This window comes from Megascapheus bottae, chromosome 30 (assembly GCF_031878675.1).
Source record: "Megascapheus bottae isolate mThoBot1 chromosome 30, mThoBot2.hap1, whole genome shotgun sequence".
Classification (NCBI taxonomy): Eukaryota; Metazoa; Chordata; class Mammalia; order Rodentia; family Geomyidae; genus Megascapheus; species Megascapheus bottae.
In genome coordinates this window covers 7075599-7100001 of record NC_143538.1, presented here as the reverse complement: position 1 = coordinate 7100001, position 24403 = coordinate 7075599, and the positions used below count along the sequence as shown (strand labels likewise).

The 24403-nt window shown below is 44.1% G+C and overlaps 1 protein-coding gene across 1 annotated transcript; it reads left to right on the top strand.

The window, feature by feature from the left end:
• The first annotated feature begins 19309 nt into the window (after nucleotides 1-19309).
• Nucleotides 19310-22515, top strand: Mkrn3 (makorin ring finger protein 3). The gene has a single exon (XM_090321439.1). It carries the CDS (start codon nucleotides 19672-19674, stop codon nucleotides 21748-21750), a length of 2079 nt encoding a protein of 692 aa, XP_090177565.1. The 5' UTR covers nucleotides 19310-19671; the 3' UTR covers nucleotides 21751-22515.
• The last annotated feature ends 1888 nt before the right edge of the window (nucleotides 22516-24403 follow it).

The following is a 24403-nucleotide window of genomic DNA, read 5'->3' as shown; positions in this document are numbered from 1 at the left end:
CTTATTTATATTTAAAAAAAGTTCCTTTGGGCTGGGAATTGGGCCTAGTGGTAGGGTGCTTGCCTAGCAAGCACGAAGACCCAAGTTCAATTCCCCAATACCACATGCATAGAAAAGCCAGGAGTGGCCAGGTGCCGTGGCTCACGCCTGTAATCCTAGCGACTCAGGAGGCTGAGATCTGAGGATCAAAGTTCAAAGCCAGCCCGGGCACAAAAGGAACAGGAAGTGGGGCTTGGCTCAAGGGTAGGGCTGTAGCCTTCAGCTGAAGAGTTCAGGGACAGTGCCCAGGCCAAGTTCAAGCCCCACAACCAGCAAAAAAAGAAAAGAAAGTAAAAGAAAAGCCGGGAGAGGTGCTGTGTCTCAAGTGGTAGAGCCTTGAGGAAAAAGACCACGGACGGTGCTCAGGCCCTGTTTCAAGCCCCAGGACTGGCAAAAATTAATTGATGAATTAAATAAAAAATGTTCTTGCCTTTTAATGCAGCATAAAATACCCAGCAGCGACAGTCACCACTGGTAGGTACCACAGGCCTCCAGGTCTCCACAGCTCTCAGCTGTGTGGTACTTATCCCACCCAAGTCTCTCCTGCTGGGCCCTTGGGCCTGGTCCCCCACCATATTGGATGCCTAACTTGACTCAGACATCTGCTTCTCAAAAGGGAGGAAACCAGAGCAAGAAGACAGCGTGGAGCGGTGCCAGCCACTAGGAGACAAAGCCTCCCTCTGGCACCTGAGCAGACAGCGCTTCTCTCAGTGCGCAGATCTGCCAGCTCCAGACAGAGCCAGACAGAGCCTGCGCGAGCCCAGAGCCGTCACCCGGCCACGCGCAGACCTGCCAGCTTCACGGAACCAGAAAATCCAGCAATTTGTGAGTACCTCCGGGACATTTCCACTTCTTCTCACAGAATGGCCTTGGGAAGGAATCCCCTCCCTCACCAGCCGAGAGCAGCGCCATCTTGACTGCTGGCAAAGACCCTGCCAAATCAACCGGAGCCTGAGAAGTGGTGCTGGCAGCGCCAGCCATCACTCAAAAGGGCAAAGGTTTTCCCAGAGGCAGCTTAGCCGGATGTTGGCCTAGGGTGCTAGCGGAAGTTCCTCCCCCTGGGCGGGGCCGCACTCCTAGTAAGCAAAGCTGCTCACAGCTTCACCAGCTTTTATTTTATTTTTTCTGCCCAATGGAGCAAACTGATCAGAAAAACCGCAAAGCCAAATCGGAAGAGAAAAAGACTTTTTGAAGTATTTGCATCCCGAATTTAGTGGAGACACAAGTTTCCTATCCCGTTCCCACCCCCCAAAAAAAATAAACTGAAGAATACCTTCCCTTGTTTCTTCTTTCTACCTTTTTTCATTTGCATTTGTATGTTTTCTTATTTTTTGTTTAGCCATTTTACCTCCACATTTCTTTTTTTTAATGTTAAGGTTCTTTCCTCCCCCCCACTCCTTTCCTTCTGTCATTGTGGTCATTCCTAGAAACACAGTGACAGCACTGGACACAGACTGAATACAAATGATATTTTTTATTGATACAGTCACCTGTTTTTAATCTCTGGGTTCTTAGCCCTAGTATTTCTTGTCTAAGAACTCACAATCCTGTGGGATCTCTTCCCACCTTTTTTCTTGTTTTTCTTTTTGCTTGTTTGTTTGTTTATTTTTAGTTTCTTAAAATGTTTATCATTGAACTCTCCTATATATACCTTCCTCTTTTCTTTATATATTCTTTTTATTAATCTTCTTATTTTCATAAGTTTTATCTTATTTTTTTTCTAAATTTTGTACTCAACTATTTTACCTTTCTACCACTTTAGGTCAGTTATCCTTATGCTATCCCTTTTCTTCATTACTATATTAATCTTACACTCCTACATTACTCTTTTCTTACCTCCACTCTTGTCTTTCATACTATTTTTCTATCTCTAGTCCTCTGTTCATCCTTCAACTCTTATAATGCATGGATCTACAGTTGATGGTTGTTGAGAAATACTGTATATCTAGGTGTTCAATTATACTGTAGGTCCAGAGGGACTTAAAAACAATAGAGATTGTATTGAGGGGTTCTTTTTGGTCATAAAATACTGACCGTGGTGGTATTAGATTTGTCTGTAAGTGCACAAAAAGAGAGAGTGATAATACCAATCTAAAATTGTGAACATCTATTGTCTGGCCAGCTAAAGAGCTCTATGTTGGTTATATTTTAAAAATTGTAATCTTGTGCAGTATTAATCTTGCTCCCATTTTCAAATGGGCAGAAGAAGAAACTCAAGAAAAACAGCAAATCAAAGAATAGCATCTTCCACCCAATATAAACAGGCAATGGAGCAGTCAGTGGCAAAACTAGAGGAAAGTCCTCTAAATGCTATACAAATGCAATTGATGAACATGATTAATGAAAAGTTTGAAAACATACAGAAAGAGATACATGAGGAAGCCATATCTAAACGAGATGAAACCATAAAGAAGGTGCTACATGAACATCAGGAATCTATAAAGGAGGCCATAATAAAGGATTTACAAAGAAAAATTGATGAGTTCATAGAATCCACAAACAAAAAGCTGACCGAATTCCAACAAATGTCCAATGAGAGCAAAGCTGCTGAGTTAACCACTCAAATGGAAATCAAGGAGTTAAAGAAGTCCATATACGATCTAAAACAAGAGATGCAAGGCATCAAAAATGAGCAATTGGAAGGAAAGGAGATGAAGAATAAAGCAGAAAGTATTGATAGCAGGTTAGACAATGCAGAAGAAAGAATCTCGGGGGTTGAAGATATCCTAGTTTTTATAGAGAAAGAACAGAAAATGAGTCAAACCAAATCTAGGAAATATGAGAGAACGCTTCAGGAGGTTCAAGATACAATTGGGAAGCCTAATTTAAGGTTAACTGGTATTGAAGAAGGCCTGGAGAAAGAGGTCAATGGTATTGGAAATATACTTCAGGGAATCATCTCAGAGAACTTCCCAAATATCCAGAAGGGCAGGCCCATCCAGATATAAGAAGCTTTTAGAACCCCAAACAGACCTGACCATAAAAGGATATCCCACCACCACATTATAATCCGTACAAGATCAATAGGGACCAAAGAAAGGATCCTTAAAAGCAGCCAGGGTGAAGAGAACAATCACCTACAAAGAAAAATTAATCAGAATAACCACAGGTTTCTCAGCAGAGGCCATGCAAGGGAGAAGAGATTGGAAGGATATATGTCATGCCCTTAAGACAAATAACTACCAACCAAGAATACTGTACCCAGCTAAGCTCTCATTCATAACTGAGGGAACAATAAAAACCTTCCATTCCAAGAAAAAGTTGCAACACTATGTAGCAACCAAACCAGCAATACAGAAAATTCTCGAAGATGTTCTACACATTGAAAACCAACACAAATGTGAAACTGACAAAGAAATGGCACCTAAAAATCATACCAGCTAAGTACCACAAGAACTGTCAAGCCACAGGCCCTAAGAAAAGCTTTTAAAACTGGTAGAAACTAGTAAATATTTTTCAATCCTAACCCTCAATATCAATAGACTTAACTCTCCAATTAAACGGCATAGGCTATCTAGTTGTATCAAAAAGCAAGATCCATCATTCTGCTGTCTTCAAGAGACACATCTTGCCCCCCAAAACAAACATTTTTTGAAAGTGAGAGCTTGGAATCAAGTTTATCAAGCTAACGGCCCCCATAAAGAGGCTGGAGTTGCCATCCTCATATCAGATAAAATAGACTTCAAACTAAAATTGGTGAAAAAAGACAAAGAAGGTTATTACATACTAATAAAGGGATCTCTCCTCCAGGAGGACTTAACCATCTTAAATATCTACACACCTAATCTTGGAGAACCTAACTTCATCAAGCAAACTTTACTTTCACTAAGACCACACATAGATCGAAACACAGTGATTGTTGGTGACATTAACACACCATTCTCATCTATGGACAGATCAACCAGGCAAAAACTCAACAGAGAAACCTCAGAATTGAACAACTTTACAGACCAACTAGATCTAACAGACATCTGCAGATTATTCCACCCAGAAACATCACAATATACGTTTTTGTCAGCAGCACATGGAATATTTTCCAAAATAGACCACATTTTAGGGCATAAAGCAACCCTGTGCAGATTCAGAAACACTGAAATTATTCTCTGCATTTTCTCAGACCACAAGGGCATCCAATTGGAACTGAACACCCATCTCCACCAATGAAAACCCTGTAACTCATGGAGATTGAACAACACATTGTTGAATCACCAATGGGTCATCGAGGAGATCAGAACAGAAATTTAACAGTTTATTAAATTTAACAAAAAGGAGCATACAAAATACCAGCTCCTTTGGGACACAGTACTCAGAGGAAAATTTATATCTCTGAGTGCTTACATTAACAAATTGGAAAAATCGCAAACCAACAATTTAATTTCCCACCTTAAGCTCTTGGAAAAAGAGCAACAAACCAACCCTAATCCCAGTAAAAGGAAGCAAATTGTTAAAATCTAAGCAGAGCTAAATGAATTGGAGAAAAAACACTATAGAAAGAATCAACAAAGCAAGAAGTTGGTTCTTTGAAAAAATTAACAAAATTGACAGATCCTTAGCAAATCTTACCAAAATAAGAAAGGAGCACACCCAAATAAACAAAATCACAGATGAGCATGGTAATATCACAACAGAAATTACCAAGAACCAGAGCATCATGAGGGAATACTTTTCAAACCTTTATGCCAACAAATTTGAGAATCTAGAAGAAATGGATGAATTTCTAGCCAATATTAACATACCTACACGGAAACAAGAAGACCTAATCCAACTAAACAGACCTATTTCAAGCACTGAAATTGAAATGGCAATAAGAGACCTTCCATCCAAGAAAAGCCCAGGGCCAGATGGATTCACAGCTGAATTCTATAAGGTCTTCAAAGCAGAGCTCACACCAATACTCCTCAAGCTCTTCAACAAAATTGAAAACGAAGGCTTTTTGCCAAACTCATTCTACGAAGCCACTATAACCCTCATCCCCAAACCAGACAGAGATTCATCAAAGAAAGAGTACTATAGACACATTTCTTCGATGAATATTGATGCAAAACTTCTCAACAAAACAAATAGTGGCCAACCGTCTTCAGCAACTCATCAAAAATTATACACTATGATCAAACTGGATTCATCACAGGGATGCAAAGCTGGTTCAACATATGCAAATCAATTAATATAATTTAACAAATCAACAGAAACAGGGACAAGAATCATATGATTGTCTCAAAAGATGCAGAAAAGGCATTTGACAAGATCCAGCACCCCTTTATGTTAAAAGCTCTGGAGAAACTAGGAATCCATGGAACATTCCTCAATGTAATAAAGGCTGTGTATGACAAACCCACAGCTATTATTACACTTAATGGTGAAAAGCTAAAGCCATTTCCTCTAAAATCAGGAATGAGACAAGGATGCCCACTCTTTCCACTCCTCTTTAACATAGCATTAGAATTCCTACCCTGAGCAATAAGGCAAGAAGCAAGCATAAAGGGGATTTAAATAGGGAAAGAGGAAGTGAAACTCTCCCTCTTTGCAGATGACATGATTCTGTATTTAAAGAACCCTATAGACTCCACTCCCAAGCTCCTTGAGCTAATTCAAAACTTTGGAAGGGTAGCAGGGTATAAAATTAGCCCTCAAGGGCCGGGAGTTTGGCCTAGTGGTTAAAGTGCTTGCCTAGCATGCATGAAGACCCGGGTTCGATTCCTCGGTACCACATACATAGAAAAAAGCCAGAAGTGGTGCTGAGGCTCAAGTGGTAGAGCTCTAGCCTTGAGAAAGTCCAAGGACAGTGTTCAGGCCCTGAACTCAAGCCCAGAACTGGCAAAAAAAAAATTAGCCCTCAAAAATCAACGGCCTTCCTATATTGCCAACAATGAGAGGAACGAGGCAACAATCAGGAAAGCAACTCCTTTTGCAATAGCCTCAAAGAAAATAAGGTACCTATGAATTAACTTAACTAAGAATGTAAAGGAGCTTTTTGATGAAAACTTTAAAACCCTGAAAAAGTAAATTAAAGCAGAACTGAGGAAATTGAAAAACCTCCCATGCTCCTGGATTGGAAGAATTAACATTGTGAAAATGGCGATCTTGCCAAGGCCTATCTACAAATTCAATGCAAAACCCATCAATATCCCAATGTCATTCTTTAAAGAAATAGAAGAGGCAATCCAAAATTTCATATGGAATAATAAAAGACCCCCATATAGCAAAAACAATTCTTAGCAGAAAGAACAGCGCAGGAGGAATTTCAATACCAAACTTTAGACTCTATTACAGAGCTATAATTATCAAAACAGCTTGGTACTGGCACAAGAACAGGCCTGAAGACCAATGAAATAGAACTGAAGACCCAGATACTGACCCACAGACCTATGGCCACCTAATCTTTGATGAGGGAGCCAAAAATTAGAATGGAAGAAAGACAGACTCTACAGCAAGTGGTGCTGGCAGAACTGGTTAAGCACCTGCAGAAAACTAAAGTTGGATCCTTCTTTGTCACCCTGCACCAGGATTAACTCCAAATTGATCAAAGACCTCGAGGTAAAAGAAAATACACTGAAAACTTTACAGGAAAGAATAGGAAATACAGTAGGTCTCCTTGGCACAAGTCGAAACTTTCTTAATAAGGACCAAGAAACACAATAAATCAGAGAAAGTCTGGATAAGTGGGATTGCATTAAACTGCAGAGCTTCTGTATGGCAAAAGACATAGCTAGCAAATTAACTAGAAAAAGCCTACAGAGTGGGAGAAGATCTTCACTAACCATACAACAGACAAAAGCCTCATATGTAAAACATATCAACAGCTCAAAAAATTGAATCACTCCAAAACTAATCTCCAAAGAAACAACCATCCCATTAAAAGATGGTACAAAGACTTAAAGACAGTCATCTCTGAAGAAGAAATAAGAATGGCCTATAGACACATGAAGAAATGCTCAACATCTCTGGCCATAAAAGAAATGCAAATCAAAACAACTCTAAGATTCCACCTCACTCCAGTTAGAATGGCCAGGATCAAGAAAACTAATAACAACAGATGCTGGAGGGGATGTGGCCAGGAGGGATCACTACTACACTGTTGGTGGGAGTGCAAACTCGTTCAACCACTATGGAAAGTAGTATGGCAGCTCCTCAAAAGACTAAACATAGAACTCCCCTATGACCCAGAAATTCCACTACTTGGCATTTACCCAATTGTCCAGAAAGAAGGACATACTAAATCCACCAGCACAACGATGTTCATTGCAGCACTATTTACCATAGCAAAGATATGGAACCAGCCCATATGCCCCTCAGTTAATGAGTGGATCAACAAGATGTGGTATTTGTACACAATGGAATTCTATGCTGCTGTCAAAAAGAACGACATTGCCCCATTTGTAAGGAAATGGAAAGACTTAGAAAAAATCATATTAAGTGAAGTAAGCCAGACTCAAAGGAACATAGGCTTAATGGTTTCCCTCATTTATCATAATCAGTAGAAACCTTGGGCTCTCCTAGCAGAGATTTACAATAGAACAAAACCTAGATACATAAGGCCAAATAGTATGACACTAAATGAAAGGACCTCCAGGATATAGACACAAAAGCCGTATAATGAGTGATTGTTGTCCTTAATGTACTATGTTATCTCTCATCTCTTTTGCTATCCCTTGATTATCTCATATTGTTACAGTATTTCACCTTATCTGATATATTGTATATATTTGTATTTGGTTATTTGAAATCGGATAGGAAAGGGGGAAAAACAAGATGAGGGGTGGGGGTTGGGGGAGGGAAATGGGGCCTAGACATGAGAAAGGGTATCAATGTATGTGAATTAATGCACCTTCTATCTGGTGAATAGAATGTAACCCTTCTATTAATTACAAGAAAAAATATATGGAAAAAATATCCAGCACCACACTAAATAGAGGCTACACTAATGGACATTTCTGCATAACTTCACCTCAAGAAAACTGAATACTTATTACCTACGGTAGTGTCCCCTCCCCCATTCTTTTCTTGTTGTTCCAAAACATCCAGTTTTATTTTCAAAAGGATGAGAAAACGCTCTCTATACACACAACACTTCACAATCCCATGTTCTCAAAAACCAGTAATTCAATAGAAAGTTGCTCTTAAGTAATTTACCTAAAGTGTTCCATAGAAGTGGCAAGACACCACAGTGAAAAAAAAAGCCTGTTTTTTTCTTATTTTTATTTTCACAGTTGGCACGTATACCTTTATTGACTCATCACAATTGTGTAAATGAATGCAATTCACTGAGCTTTTCCATTCATGTACACTGTATCCATTTGCCTTTTCTTCCCACCTGTACACTTCTCATCTCCCACCCCACACCCCTGCAGTACTCAGTCTTCTATGTTCAGATCAGCTGTGTTTATTAAAGTTTCTGAATTTGGCAGAGAACACAGGCTTGCTTTTCTTTGTCTGGCTTATTTTGATTAACATGATATCCTCCAGTTACTGATGGTTGAGAAAAATTCTGAAAAGATTGCTGTGAGACCAGAAAAAGAACAGATAACAGGTTGATCAATTTGCTACTAGCCTGAGGGGCTCATAAGTCCTGATGTTTCTTCTGGGAAAGAGAACAGTTATATAGTTTCAGAGTGTGTGTGTGTGTGTGTGTGTGTGTGTGTGTGTGTGTGTGTGTGTATGCTGGGCTTGAACTCAGGGCCTGGGTTTTGCCCCTAGCTCCTTTTGCTCAAGGTTAGTGCTCTGCCACTTAAGCTACAGCTCCACTTCTGTTTTGAGAGGTTTTTATTTTAGTAGTTTATTGGAGATAAGCATCTCACAATCTTCTCTACGAGAACTAGCTATGGAAGGTGCATTACTTCACATACATTGATACCCTTTCTCATGTCTTGGTCCCCATTTCCCTCCCCCCCCTCATCTTGTTTTCCCCCCTTTCCTATCCAATTTCAAATAACCAAATATACATATATCCAATATATCAGATAAAGTGAAATACTGTAACAGTATGAGATAACCAAGGGACAGCAAAAGAGATGAGAGATAACATAGTACGTTAAGGACAACAATCACTCATTATTTGGCTTCTATTAATTACAATAAAAATATATGAAAAAAAGAACTAGCTATGAACCGCAATCCTCAGATCTCAGCCTCCTGAGTAGCTAGGATTACAGGCATGAGCCCTCTGTGACCAGCTTACTTTCCATTTTTATAAAGAGAATTTTCACTCAGGTATGATCATTTTAAGGAAACAATGACATAGCTGGGTGATGAGACTTTAAAAGTCTGTTCTAATGTTAAGAACCTTGGGGGGGTGAGGGAAATGGGGACAAAACCATGAGAAGGGATATCAATGTGTGAGAAGTAATGCACCTACTGCTTAGCGAATGTAACTCCAATTTGCATAAAAACTCACTGTACAAGGTTGATGGGTTTTAGTTAAGAAAACAAAATGTAACTCCAGCCACAGCTCTATATGTGTCAACAAGTTAGGCAATTAGATGGCTTTAGTTCCATACTTTGAGTCGGAAACAAGTCATAGCAAGCATGACAGAGCCTGGAGAATTGAGGCTGATAGTATTTCTGCCATCTGTTATACAAGGAGATGCCTGAATCTCTGATAACAATCATGATCTCAGGGCATGGTGTCACTCCAGTTTGTCTGCCATGCATGCCTTCTCCGGTTTTCATCTGTTTTCTGAGTTTCACTGGAAGTTTAATTCTGCAGCTTTTTCCACCTCGTGATACAATTTCCCTCCCAAGCCACACATAGCAAAGAACAGCACAGAACAGGCTGCAAGCCTCTATCATAGACACATATGATAAATCCCTTCTGATGCAAATCAGTTTGAATTTTAATGTTGTTTGTCTAGTCTAGAGGCAGAATACTGGGAGGTATAAAGGGTAAATGGAAGTAGGGGGCACAATCCTCAGAACCAGAAAGAGTTCATTTACAGAGCCAAACAAATGGCAGAGAACCAGAAAAGAAACCATTAAGGAACCCAACTTTGACTGATTAAGTAACAAGTGCTGAACCATGGAGATGGGAATAATATTCCAATAGCAGAGTGATGTATTCCCAGGAGCGGAAGCGGCAGGCGATACCATTTAAAAGGACTGATTCAGAGCCAGGCACCAGTAGCTCACGCCTGTCATCCTAGCTACTCAGGAGGCCAAGATCCGAAGATCACGGTTCAAAGCCCACCGGGTAGGAAAGTCCATGACACTCTTATCTCCAATTAACCACCAAAAAGCTGGAAGTGGTGCTGTGAGTCAAATGGTAGAGCATTAACCTTGAGCAAAAGAGGTCAGGACAGAGGCCAGGCCCTGAGTCCAAACCCCACTACCTACAAAATATTTTTAAAAATTTTTTAAAAATACATACATTAAGATAAAATAATGGCATTTGCAGGGAAATGGATGAATCTAGAGCGAATCATGTTGAGTGAGACAAGTCAAGACCTAAGGATCAAAAGGTGCATGGTATCCTTAATATGTGGCTATTAGATCCAAAGAGTACAAGAGCAAGGACTCAATAACTGCATACCCAAAGCTATGGACATGGTAATGGAAATATAAACATAACTATATAGACATAAAAACCTATGACTCTATAGACAATGTTTTATTTCATAAATTAATATGTTTCTATGACATATAAACCCTTAGCCTAATTTTGATTAAGTTCTAAATACTAAGTCCCAGTGATTGTAAATAGAGATTCCCTCCTTGAACACTTGTATGTTAAACTTGTCATTTAAAATATGATGTAAAAATCAATGTTAATAAATTCTTTAAAAATAAAAAAATACATTAAGTAACAGATGGCTTATTGAGAATAATGCAAAGGAAAGAAAGGGGAACTTAGGGTAAAGAGTGGAAGACATAACACCTGATAGACCCCATATGGTCAATGATAGTTCATCTTGATAGTTCATAGTACCCCGGGCTCTGTAGTTGATTATTAGAAGCCCTGGATTTCATGGCACAGACTAGAAGCAGGCTTCCCACACCCTAGATTCATTGCGTGAGGATTTAGAACTCTCCCTGTGGGATTTTACAGTCCCAGTCAATTACCACACACCTCGGTGAAACTCCAGAGGAGAGCTGACCTTTTAGATGCTGTGTTTCATTTGCTTTTTCTTTCTTTCTTTCTTTTATTGCATAAAAGAAAATCTTGGACAGCTGATATTGTGCAAACCAAATATAGGAGTAGGGTATGGAAAAAGAGCCAAGGCTCTCAGAACAGACTTTTAATGGTTCCTTCTTTTCTGCTTCTCCTCCTTCAGTTAAGCCTGTCTGCCATTCCTTGTGTACCTCACGTTTTTTTCTCTGGACCTGAATGCATGTACATCTACTCATTTCCTTCTTCCAGAAATTTCTTTTTTTTTTGCCAGTCCTGGGCTTGAGCTCAGGGCCTGAGCACTGTCCTTGGACTTTCTCAAGGCTAGAGTTCTACCACTTGAGCCTCAGCACCACTTCTGGCTTTTTTCTATGTATGTGGTACTGAGGAATTGAACCCGGGTCTTCATACATGCTAGGCAAGCACTCAACCATTAGGCCAAACTCCCGGCCCCATCTTCCAGAAATTTCTTTTTTTTTTGAAATTATTATTTTTTATTGTAATTAGTAAAAGGGTTACATGATATTTGCCAGAAAGAAGGTGCATTAATTCACATACATTGATACCCTTTCACATGTCTTGGTACCCATTTCCCTCCCCCCCACACCCCCCTCCCGTTTTGGTTTCCCCTCCTTCCCTATCAAATTTCAAATATCCAAATACAAATAAATTCAATATATCAGATAACAAAGTGACATACTATACCAATATGAGATAAACAAGGGATAGCAAAGGAGATGAGAGACAACATAGTACATTAAGGACAACAATTATTCATTATATGGCTTTTGTTTCAATATCCTGGAGGTCCTTTCAATTAGCTTCACATTATATGGCCTTATGTATCAAGATTTTGCTCTATTGCAGGTCTCTGCTAGTAGAGCCCAAGGTTTCTACTGATTATGAGGAATGAGGGAAACCATTGAGCCTAAGTTCCTTTGAGTTTCCAGAAATTTCTTAAACACTTGGTTTCCTAATGGTGCTAACAGAACCCCACCTTTGCCAACACAACTGCGGTTTCTATGGCGACCAGAGTTTTTCCCTTGCAGATCATTTCTGTGGAAAGCTGGAGGAAGGAGAAAGAAAACTTTGCTCTTCTGGAGAGAATGATGATGCTACTTGAGCTAAAAACTGGATATGCTTGCCCTCCACTCAAAAGCCATTATCCTGAAGTGAGGACAAGTGATGTAAATAGAATACAAGAAGAAGAAACTTTAGGGGAAGTCTTTGAGAGCCAGGACACAAAGTTAGCTTTAGACGTTATACAAACACAAGCATAAGAAAAATAGACGTTTGTTGGGAAATGGATTGGAAGTAGAGATAGCATGCTAAGGGAAATAAGCAAAATTAAGACAAACATTGCAAGCTTGTTCTATGCAAATCTAAAATTTGAATAAAAATAATGGAATTATAATGGACGTATTTGGGACATGTATTTGAAACCATAGGAGATGACAAATGAGGTTATCTATATATGGGAACCAGAGAGAGAAGAAATCAATGCATATATGATTTTAAGCTGCAGCTAGTTTATCAGAAACTTGTTCTCTCTTTTTAAATTGTATTTTATTGTTGGGGTAACATATATAGAGGGGTGACAGTTACAGAAACATACTCTCTTAAAAATAAGTTCAAAATACAAATGGCAGGTACTGGTGGCTCACACCTATAATCCTAGCTACTCAGGAGCTAAGATCTGAGGATTATAGTTTGAAGCCAGCTTAAGCAGGAAAGTCAATGAGACTCTCATCTCCAAGTAAGCACACAAAAAAGCCAAAAGTGGAGCTGTGGTTCAAATGGTAGAGCACTAGCCTTGTGCACAGAATCTCAGGGATAGTGAGTGCTTAGGTGCTGAGGTCAAGCCCCACAACTGACACTCAAAACACAAACATATATATAATATAATATGTATATGAACAGCACCATTTTTTATAGGTTGTGGGACTTGGACTCTGGACCTGGGCACTGTTCCTGAGCTTTTCAGCTCAAGGCTACAGTCCTACCCTTTGAGCCACAGTGCCACTTTTCTAGTAGTTAATAGGCAATGAGTCTCATGGTCTGCGACCCTCAGATCTCAGCCTCCTGAGTAGCTAGGATGATAGGTGTGAGCCACTGCACCTGGTTTAAACAGTGTATTTAAAACAATTTAATTGACAAAACCTTTTGTGTCTTACATATAACATGTGAACTATATAACTTTTTAAATGTTTGTTGCAGCCTTGTTTATGACAGCCATATCTAGAAATAAATACTCTGGTTTGTCAGGAAAAGGATTAATAAGATGTGACATGGTTATGACCACATGTGATAATGGAACCAGGTTACCTGAGGGGAGGGGAGGGTTGGAAAAGTTGGAGTAGAATGAGGAAAGGGAGACATTGATCAAGATTGTACTCATAGCCACAGGAGATTCCTGTATACAGCTACTTAATAAAAATAAAAGAGATATTGTTGTCATAAACTGATATGTACACTTGAATATTCTTTATACAACTTCTTAAAGGTAATTAAAAATAATTTTAAGCCAGGTATCAGTGGCTCACACCTATCATCTCAGCTACTCAGGAGGCTGAGGTCTGAGGATTCCAGTTGGAAGCCAACCCTAGTAGGAACATTTTATATTAAATTTTCTCTTATAGCATATCAGAAATGAAATTTTCTTCTTTTTTAATTTTTTTATTTTTTGCTAATACTGGGACTTGAATTCAGAATCTTCCACTCTCTATGCTGGATAATTGGGACTAAGAATCCTATGGACTTCTGTGCACAGGCTGGCTTCAAACCTCTCATTGTCAGATATCAGGCCTCCTCCTGCGTACCTGGGATTATAGGCCTAGCTAGTAAACTGCTTTTCTTAGCTTCTGCCATCTAGTAAATTTAACCTCACATGAGAATCACACACCCACACACAAGCTCACACATACACAAGTTTACATACATGTTAAAAATAGCCATGCACACATACGTATTGCCTTGCAGAAACCCGCTGATATTTTCAATCACAGACATGCACGTTCTCCCAGAAACACATACTTTAGTTAGTGGTGGTGGTTATCATGGGGCTTGAACTCAGGGCCTGAGCATTCTACCACTTTGAGCCAAAGTGCCACTTCTGCTTTTCTAGTGAAAAGACACATAAACACACATCATTCACCAAGTGTCACACCTTCTTCACAGATATGCTCACACACATGTGTACACACTCACATAAATGCACTTTCACGCAGACACACGCAATACATGTGCACACACCCAAACACACATTCACATGTATGTGGCATGTGCACATGTGCATTACAGGGGCACACATTCACATACTATCACACTCACCAACATACACTGGCATGTGTGTGCACAGTTACCCCCAATAAACCCTCCTGCAAAGAGGCAAACAGAAGACGTCGTGCATTGTCACACATACATATGTACATACATGTGAGTTTAATCTAGGAAGCACATTTGGACAAAACCTTCATGTCATATTTGCACATAAGAGATACAGATTACAGGTAAGGGAGGCTTCTGTGATCTGAAAATAGTACATCTTAATTCCTCTCAAATTCAGAAATTCAGAGCTTCTTCCTTGCCAAGATGAGATCACAAGGAAAATTACACACCATGAAAATTCACTTAAGATCCAATATTGTAAAAAAAAAAAAAACCCTCACCTTTTATGAAATCTGCAAAACAATTGTAAAAGAAAATTAAAAATCATATGAAACAATCTGTTGTGTTGTACTCACACACCCCGTTGCATATTGGGAATATTTGGGGTGTCGGGGAAAGAATCTGAAATCCAAAGCACAAATGTTCTCAAATCTTTGGGAAAAAAAAAAACTATTTTCAGCCTGTATACTCTCCTGCCCCCACCCCCAAAAAAACTGAATTAACAAAACATAGGTCATGGACTCTGTTATTTGATCAGCAGTCTTGGAGTCAGTCTGCAGAAAGCCTTCTGCTGTGAGTCTGTCTGTTTCTCAGGATTATTTGAATGAAAGCTCACCCAGCCAGAGGGAACCTAGGTTCTCCGAGGCCTTGCTGTTTCCCCGGATGGCCACCAGAGGGCGAGACTGACTCTGCAGGGCACACTGGAAGGGTAAAGCCCTGATGGTTGGCAGCTGAACACTCAGGCTGTGGCAAGCTGTCATGCTTGCCCCTCAGGAGGGGGAGACCTGGAGGGTTGTGATTTGTGGTAACCTAGCCAGAAAAACTCCATCTGTAATTAGCTAGCAAAAAGCCAGGGTGGAGGTATGGCTCAAGTGATGAGTATCACTATTGGCAAGCTAGCCAAGCAAGCACCCCAGAGAGGAGCGGAGAGGGGGGAGAAGGGAGAGAGATGTTTATTTGACATGTTTATTTGTCATGATGGGCCCTATGACTCACCATTCCATGCAAGCCTGTTCTACCCTGCCCCTCAGCTCCTAATATTATCAAGATATCATCATCATCAACCCATCATCATGGCGTTACACTTGAGACCCACCATCTGGTTAAGCCTCTTAGGATAAAAGGATGAGAGTAAGCTAGTGAGTTCAGATAATAGAAATAGAGGGACCGGCATCAGTGACTCATACCTGTCATCCTAGCAACTCAGGAGGCTGAGATCTGAGGATCAAGGTTCAAACCCAGCCAGGTCAAGAAAGAGCCCAGTGCACCAAGTTGGAGTCAGCTGGGCTCAAAAGTTATACAAAATAAAGAGAAGGCTTAGGGTCAGCACAAATTTATTGCTGGAAAAAAAAACTGGAATGACTAAAGTATTATACAATCACTGCTAGTATCTAGATGAGGACGTTTTTTTGTGTGTATGACCATCCTGGGGCTTGAACTCAGGGCGTGACCACTGTATCTGAGCTTTTTTTGTTGTTGTTTTTTTTTTTTTGGCTTAACACTAGCACTCTACCAATTGAGCCACACCTCCATTACTGGCTTTTTGGTGGTTCATTGGAGCTAAGAGCCTCAGAGACTTTCCTGACTAGACAGGTGTTGAACCACAATCTTCAGATCTCATCCTCCTCAAGACCTCATCCTTCCATATAGCTGAGATGACAAGCTTTGTGCCACTCGCACCTGGCTAAGTGGAGGATTTTAAAAGCAAACACCTCCTCATCCTATTTTGCATAGCCTTGAGCAAGTTAATAAAGATTTTTTTTGTCAGTTGTGGGACTTGAACTCTGAGCCTGGACGCTGTCACTGAGTTTTTCACCTCAAGGCTATCATCCTAGCCCTTGAGCCACAGCCCCACTTCTGGCTTTTTAGTAGTTAATTGGAGATAAGAGTCTCACAGACTTTAGTGCCTGGGCTGGCTCTGAACTGTGATCCCCAGATCTCAGCCTCCTGAGTTACTAGGATTACAGGCATGAGCCACCACACCTGGCTAGGTGCAGTAGAATTTTTTATGCCAGTACTGGGTTTGAACTCACGGCCTGGTCACTGTCCTTGGGCTTTCTCAAGGCTAGCACTCTACTATTTGTGGCACAGCACCAATTTTGGCCTTTTCTGTATATGTGGTACCAAGGAATCAAACTCAGGGCTTCATGAATGATAGACAAGCACTCTACCTCTAGACCGTGCTCCTGGCCCAAGAAGGATTTTTATTTTACACTCTATTTCTAATAAATCTGAAAAAAAAATCTAGATTTGAACTAGGCACCTGTAGTTCCTGCCTATTATCCTAGCTACTCAAAAGGCTAAGAAGCCAGCCAGGGCAGGGAAATCTGTGAGCCTCTCATCACCAATTAACCATCAAAAAGCTGGGCTTGGGGCCGGGAGGTTGGCCTAGTGGTAGAGTGCTTGCCTAGCTTGCACAAAGACCCAGGTCCAATTCCTTGGTACCAAATAAATAGAAAAAAAAGCCAGAAATGGTGCTGAGGCTCAAATGGTAGAGCACTAGCCTTGAGAAAGCTCAAGGACAGTGCTCAGGCCCTGAGCTCAAGCCGAGGACTGGCAAAAAAAAAAAACCCCGCTGGGCTTGAAAAGGTGGTATGACAAAAGGTAATTTTGCTCTGTGTGGCCATTTAAATGACGCCTGTAATTCAAAAACAAAAATCCAGACTTTCCGTCACTCCTCCCAGACATCAGACATCATTTGCTATGCTGGAGGGCTCATAAGCAAAGTCTTCACATAATATTCTAAAGAACTGGACTGTGGTATGAAAAGAAAGTCACACGTGGTTTAGACACCACTGGGAATTTATCAACGTTCAGGGGGTAACAGGTGTTTGCATAAATATGGCACAAGCATTTATTAAGTGTGGCCCTTATGACATACGGTTGGCATCTGCATTACAGAATTTTTTTTTTCTCCTGTAAAGGTTAACAGGTTAAAAAAAAAATCCTTACTGGGCAATGCGTTTAGAAAAGGGGGGGGGGGACGTTTATTTTAGGGAGTTCAAGTGTAGCAGGATCCAGGACAGTTGACATGTAAACCGCAAATCTCAATAATTTTGTAAAAGAAAAAGGGATGGGGGGGGCAATAGCTACAATTTCCTTAAATGATTTTTCCCCAGGATGAAGACAGCCTCTGACAAGCACTGCCTCACGGCGCACCAGTTACCCGCCGGGGCAGAGCTTCCCAAAACCACTTCATCTCATTGCATGATCTTAATTTTTTTTTTTTTAAATTTCTAGCGTAACCAGATTTTAACAGTTCAGTTTTAAGATGTTGGTTACTGATGAATATTCCCATGTACTGCACGGAGAGCAAGAAGGGTTCTCTCTGCGCTGCCAGGTCTCTGGGCTTGCAGCCCGCGCCAGGGCGCTCATCTGCCCGCGGTTTCTTTCCAGTTATCAGGTCTTTGCTCCCTCGTACTCCCCGGGACTGAACCATACACCGAGGCTTCCTTGTTGTGGCGTCAGGGGGCAGCTACTCACGAGCGCTCGCCGGTTTCTGGGGCCCGCACGTGCGCCCCGGGGGCGCCTCCTCTCCGGGACCCTCGACGCTGGGTCCACGAGCCTGCGCCTGCGGGCGAGGCGTTTCCCGGGCCGGCTCTGCGCACCCCGAGGAGGCCCAACGAGGACGAGCCTGGAGCCGGGATTCAATGACACCGGGTGTCTTCGCGTCCCGATCCCCCTTGCAGCAGCCGCTTTCACCCTCAATTTAATTTAATTTTTTAAATTCGCTGCGTTCCTTGCGGATCCTCTCTGTCCATCCGTGCTCTGCGCTTAGGTTTTTTTTTTTTTATTTTCCCTGGCATGCTATAATTCGGAAGGCAATCTCTATTTCCTCGGGTGACACAGGCAGACGTTCCTCCCCCTGTGAAATGCAAGCGGAAACCCGCGCGGCTCCTTTTAGGAAATCTATTCTCGGTTGATGGGGAGGAGGAGGAGGCGGAGCGCGAGCAGGAGGAGGGGGGAGGGGGAGCCTTCCCGGGGAGCCAGCCGGCCCGCGCATGCGCAGGCGCACGGAGCGGCTGGCCCCATCAGAACAGGTCTGCAGGACGCGCAGGGGGAGGAAAGGCGATCCGCGCGCGGCCGGCCGGGCGGGGCCGGCGTCCCGCCGGTTGCCAAGGACACGGCGGGACCCCGAGCCCCCTCGCGGCGACCGCAGCGCGCGCCCGCGGGGCCGGCGGCGGAGGCGGGGCGGAGGCGGGCCGGGCCGCGGCGGGCCGGGCCGGGGCGGGCCGGGCCGCGGCGGGCCGGGCCGAGGCGGGGCCGCGGCGGCTCCGTTCATTCAAGGATCCGGCGGGCGGCGGGGTGGGGCCCCGCGGCCGCCGCCGCTGCCGACAGTAAGGAAACCAAGGCCTTTGAAAGGCATTTGAAAGGCGCGATCTCCCCGGAGAGCCTCAGCCCCAAGCCGGAGCTTCCCGGGAAAATAAAGGCTTTGCCTAAAGAAAAAGAAAATAAAAAGGACTGAACGAAAGCGGCCTGGCCGGCGGCCGCCCGGAAGCCGCGGCTGCGCGCCACGGTCGGAGCCTTAAATGACACAGACGAAGGCGGGCTCCTGTATTTATGAATGAAAGCAACCGGAAGTCGCCGCCGGAGGCCGGGGTGATTGACAGATGACGTAAGCCGTCAGATCCCGCGGACTCAGCCAATGAGGAGCTGCAGCGCAGCGCCTGTGTGACAGCGCCTGGCGGAAATCCCGCCTCCGCGCAGGCTGACGGCGGCCGCCAAGCCACTGCAGCCTCTGCCGCCGCCGCCGCCGCCGCCGCCGCCGCCGCCGCCGCCGCCGCCGCCGCTACCCTAGCGGCCAACGCCGCCGCCGCCACCGCTGCCGGCGTTAACGCTGCCGCTGTCGCCGTTGCCGCCGCAGCTGCTGCTGCCATTGCCTCTGCACCTGCTCGCTCGCCATTTTGAAAAAAAATCCAATTGGTAAGTCAGCCGGTGGTGTCACCACCGGAAGTGGCCCCCAGGCCCCCGGAGCACGGAACCCATGTTCCCAGGGGTCCGGGAGCAAGAGGGAAGGCAAAGGAGGCCGCACGTCCGCTTGGAAAATGAGTTAATTGCGCGGGAACGTCGAGATTCGAAATTCGAGGTAAAAATTTTTTTCACGTGACAGAAGGGTTGTGAAAGCGGTCTGGGGCCAGGGACCTCCCATGGAAGATGCTGCAGCTCCCTCTAGAGGCCGCAGGGGCCCAGGGGCCCGGGCAGGGGCCAGGGCCGCCGGGGAGGTCATGTCCCATCCCGGCCGTCCCGTGCCAGAGCGCCTCGTGGGGGCTTCGGGGGATGTCAGCGCGTCTCCACGTGAAGATTCCGGCCTGGCCTCCCTCCCCGTGGCCCCTGGCCCCGTCCACCTGCGCACCGCAGGCTCCAGGCAACCCCAGCCCGCTGACGGAGGTCACAGGCCCAGGTCGGAGCGGAAGAAGACCGGCGAGAGCTGGACCAAGCAGATCGTCTGCAGGTATTACATACACGGGCAGTGCAAGGAGGGGGACAACTGTAAGTACTCCCACGACCTCTCTAGGAGGCAGAAGGCCAGGGCGGGACAAGGTTCACCGGCTCGGGCCCCTGCGGGCAGACGACCCAGTGCTGCTGCTGCTCGGCAGAGCCAGCCCCTGGCTCAGCAGATGGTGGAGGTCCCCCCTGCCGCTGCTCCCTCAAGATCCTTGCCTCTGATTGGCTCTGCTGCTGCTAGGGGCCCCCTGGAAGCTGAGGCCGACACTGCAGGTCTGGAAGCTGCGGGAGGAGCCGATGTGGGGGCCGCATATGCAGGGGCCGCATATGCAGGGGCCGCATATGCAGGGGCCGAATATGCAGGGGCCGAATATGCAGGGGCCGAATATGCAGGGGCCGAATATGCAGGGGCCGAATATGCAGGGGCCGCATGCGCGGGGGCCGAATATGCAGGGGCCGCATGCGCGGGGGCTGCATATGCGGGGGCCACATGCGCAGAGGCCGCAGGCGCAAGGCCCTGGGGTGCCCATGGCGCATCAGCAGAGGACTGGGTGGGTGCAGTCGAGTTCGTCCCCGGACAGCCTTACCGAGGTCGCATGGACCCTCCACCTAGTCCCCTTCTCCCTCCACCTAGTCCCCTTCTCCCTCCACCTAGTCCCCTTCTCCCTCCACCTAGTCCCCTTCTCCCTCCACCTAGTCCCCTTGTCCCTCCACCTAGTCCCCTTGTTCCTCCACCTAATCCCATTGCCCCTCCACCTAGTCCCCTTGTCCTTCCACAGGCTCCCGTGTTTTACCCACCGGCTCCCGTGGGTTTTCCCTACGCCCCCATGTTTTTTCCACTCACTCCCATGGTGTTTCCTCACGGTCCCGTATTCTTTTCGCGTGTTCCCATGGTCTATCTCCCTGCTCCGCAGCCTTTTTTCCAGAGGCCTGCGCCTGTGAGACAGCCCCGGCCTGTGCACGCAGGGATGCCGCTTTGTCGCTACGCCGTCAGGGCCCACTGCTTTCGTGGGGATACCTGTCCATACCTGCACGGAGATATATGCGACATGTGTGGGCTATACACCTTGCACCCTGCGAATGCCGCTCAGCGGGACGCGCATTTCAGGGCCTGCATCGAAGCACACGAAAGAGATATGGAGCTCTCTTTCGCTGTGCAGCGCAGCAGGGACAAGGTGTGTGGCATCTGCATGGAGGTTGTCTTTGAGAAATCCGACCCCCACGACCGCCGCTTTGGCATCCTATCCAACTGCAGCCACACCTACTGCCTCAGTTGTATCCGCAGGTGGAGGAGTGCTACACAGTTTGAGAACAGGATCAGTAAGTCCTGCCCACAGTGCAGGGTCCCGTCTAGCTTTGTCGTCCCTAGTAACCTCTGGATTGAGGAGGAGGAGGAGAAGGAGAGGCTCATTTACCAATATAAGGAGGGGATGCGCAACAAACACTGCAGATACTTTGCTCATGGCAGGGGTCACTGCCCTTTTGGAGTATTCTGTTTCTATAAGCATGAATATCCGGAGGGCTGGGGAGATTTCTATCGGAGGCCAGACGGAGATGGTGGTGGCTCATCCAACACCTGCTGGCATCAAGTTTTGCAACCGGTGCGGTTGCGAGATGTCTACATGCCCCTCAAATGCCGCAAAAAGGAGCATGTCTTGTTCCCTCTGGCTAGTCAGTTGTTGAAGAAGTTTCTTTCATTGAGAGGTGATTTTTCCTTCTCTCACTACGAGCTGCTCTTGCTTCACTGCCAGCTGGAAGAGTATTTCTATTTCTGCCTGTAAGCTTCTCGCTGTCACCTGTAGTAGGGTCTCCTGAGGCTCTGTCTCCTGCTGTCACCTGCTTTTCTCTCTGTTGACTGAAATCTATTGCTGTTAGAGTGGGTTGGGGCAAACAGTGTTATTTGCTCTCTGTTTTCTTGTGTATTACCTCTTACCCCTCCCCCCCCAATCTCTTCCCAACTACAGTTATAATGTGCCACTGTGTTAAAAAGTAACAGCAAGGAAGAAAGTCCTTCAAGTATTAGTGGGTATGATTAATGTTTCTGTCAGTTGATAGTTTTGGTCACTGTTTTGAACAGTATTTGCTCAGTTGTAGTGTTGTGTTTACAGAATTTTCTCACTGTGGATTCCTCAAAAGTAAATGTGACTGTGACTTAGTGAAAGGGGAAGTCTAAATTATGAGTTTTCTGCTACAATAGCCTTAAGTCATGGCCCCTTACAGGGCCCTGCAGCTGTGGTCTGCTGGTTTACACTGGTTGACAATGGTTACACTGGATTACACTGGTTTACACTTTCTCCCCTCCTCCAAGTGCACTTGTGTAACTCGTGGTTACTTTGTGATTTGTGTTTTACTTGACCAAAATGAGGTGAATCTGTTTACATGTTTTTATCCTGTAGAGCTTGTTGTGAAACTATTTATATATGGAAATACATATTTAAAACAAACAACATGCATATATGTATGAAGTTGTGTACTTGGAAACCATACAAACAGATGTATGCTGTCTTATGTATGTGTTTGTGGAATAAAATAGATGAGAGCTTAAAGACAAAGGCTAGTAGTATGAACTGCCGTGTTGATTCCATGGATAATTGATTTTGCCCTGCACAAGGGTCTGTTAGTCACATCTCATGGAAAGAACTATTTACAGTCTATGTCAGGTAGAGAATCCCAAAGGCTTAGGAAACCTGTCATTAGGAAATCCCATTTTTGCATTAGTAGATTGCCTACTATCACCAATGGAGCAATGTATATATTTTTGCTTTTCTTTTTCTTTTTTTTTTTTGCCAGTCCTGGGGCTTGAACTCAGGGCTTGAGCACTATCCTTGGGCTTTTTCCTCAAAGCTAGCACTCTGCCACTTGAGCCACAGCACCACTTCTGGCTTTTCTATATGTGTGGGACCAAGGAATCAAACCTGGGTTTGCGTGCATGCTAGGCAGGCACTCTACCACTAGGCCAAACTCCTGGCCCCACAATGTATATTTTTATGCATCTTATTATTTTTAGTAACAGCAAATCCTGGACTCAGAAACTTAGTTATTTTCACTCAATATTTATTTATATCTAAATATCTCTATGGTCTGCAGGCAAAAGGCCTTCGACAGAAGTTTTCAACATAATAGTAACAATATTGAAAAAAGGAAAACAGTACACAAATATTGGAATCTGTCAATATAAGAGTTGAAAAATAAGAGTGAACTGTAGAAACTTTCAAAGTGAAATGAAATAGCAATGGAAAACAAATAATACAAATAAGCCTATATTAAATTACAAGTTTAAAACCTCGTACTTAAAGGGTTATCACACTTGTGTAAAATAGTATATGAGGGATGGGAATTTGGCCTAGTGGTAGAATGCTAGCCTAGAGTAAAAGAAGCTCAGGGACAGCCCTCATGCCCACAGTTCAAACCCCAGGACTAGCAAAAAAAAAAGATAAGATAAGAGAGAGAAGAAGAAGAAGATGATGATGATGATGATGATGATAATGAAGGAGGAGGAAGAAGAGGAGTAGTGGAGGAAGAAGAGGGGGAAGAGGAGGAGGAGGAAGAAAAATACATGAAATGCACAGCTGCAGGATACAATATAGAGCAGTGAAGCAAAATAGGAAAAAACAATTAAGCAGGGCCAGAAGTTTGGCTTAGTAGTAGAGTGCTTGCCTAGCAGGGTTCTATGCCTTGGTCACCACATACACAGAAAAAGCCAGAAGTGGTGCTATGGCTCAAGTAATAGAGCACTAACCTCGATAAATTCCAAAGACAGTGCCCAGGCCTTGAATTCAAGCCCCAGGACTGGCAAAAAAATTAAACGAACAGCTTCTATGGCTCTTTATCATAAATAAAACATATTAAGGATAAAAGAAGACTGTCATGTAAAGTATAACAGGAATCTATTCACATTTCATACTCATACAAAATGTATGACAAAACTAATTGATAGAGCATATGCAAAGTTTCTATGCCTAGTTCAGAATTTTAATACATCTTTGAGGAGCGAAGAGAGAGAATATGGAGGAATACAACTCTTACTGTAGAACTCACTGTAAAATGCTGTGTGCATCATCTTCAGAACACCCTTCTGTGGGGGAAACAGCTGACCATCCAGCTGCAGAATCCACTTCCTGTGGAGGAGACAGCTGACCATCGGCTGTAGAATCCACTTCCTGTGAGGAGCCAGCTGAGGATTCAGCTGCAGAATGCACTACCTGTGGAGGAGCCAGCTGAGGATTCAGCTGCAGAATCCACTTCCTGTGGAGGAGACAGCTGACCATCCAGCTGCAGAATCCACTTCCTGTGGAGGAGACAGCTGACCATCCAGCTGCAGAATCCACTTCCTGTGGAGGAGACAGCTGAGGATTCAGCTGCAGAATCCACTTCTTGTGGAGGAGACAGCTGACCATCCAGCTGCAGAATCCACTTCCTGTGGAGGAGACAGCT

What these genes read in the sequence shown, in the direction of transcription:
- Mkrn3 (XM_090321439.1), top strand. Translation starts at nt 19,672, where the DNA reads ATGGAAGATGCTGCAGCTCCCTCTAGAGGCCGCAGGGGCCCAGGGGCC.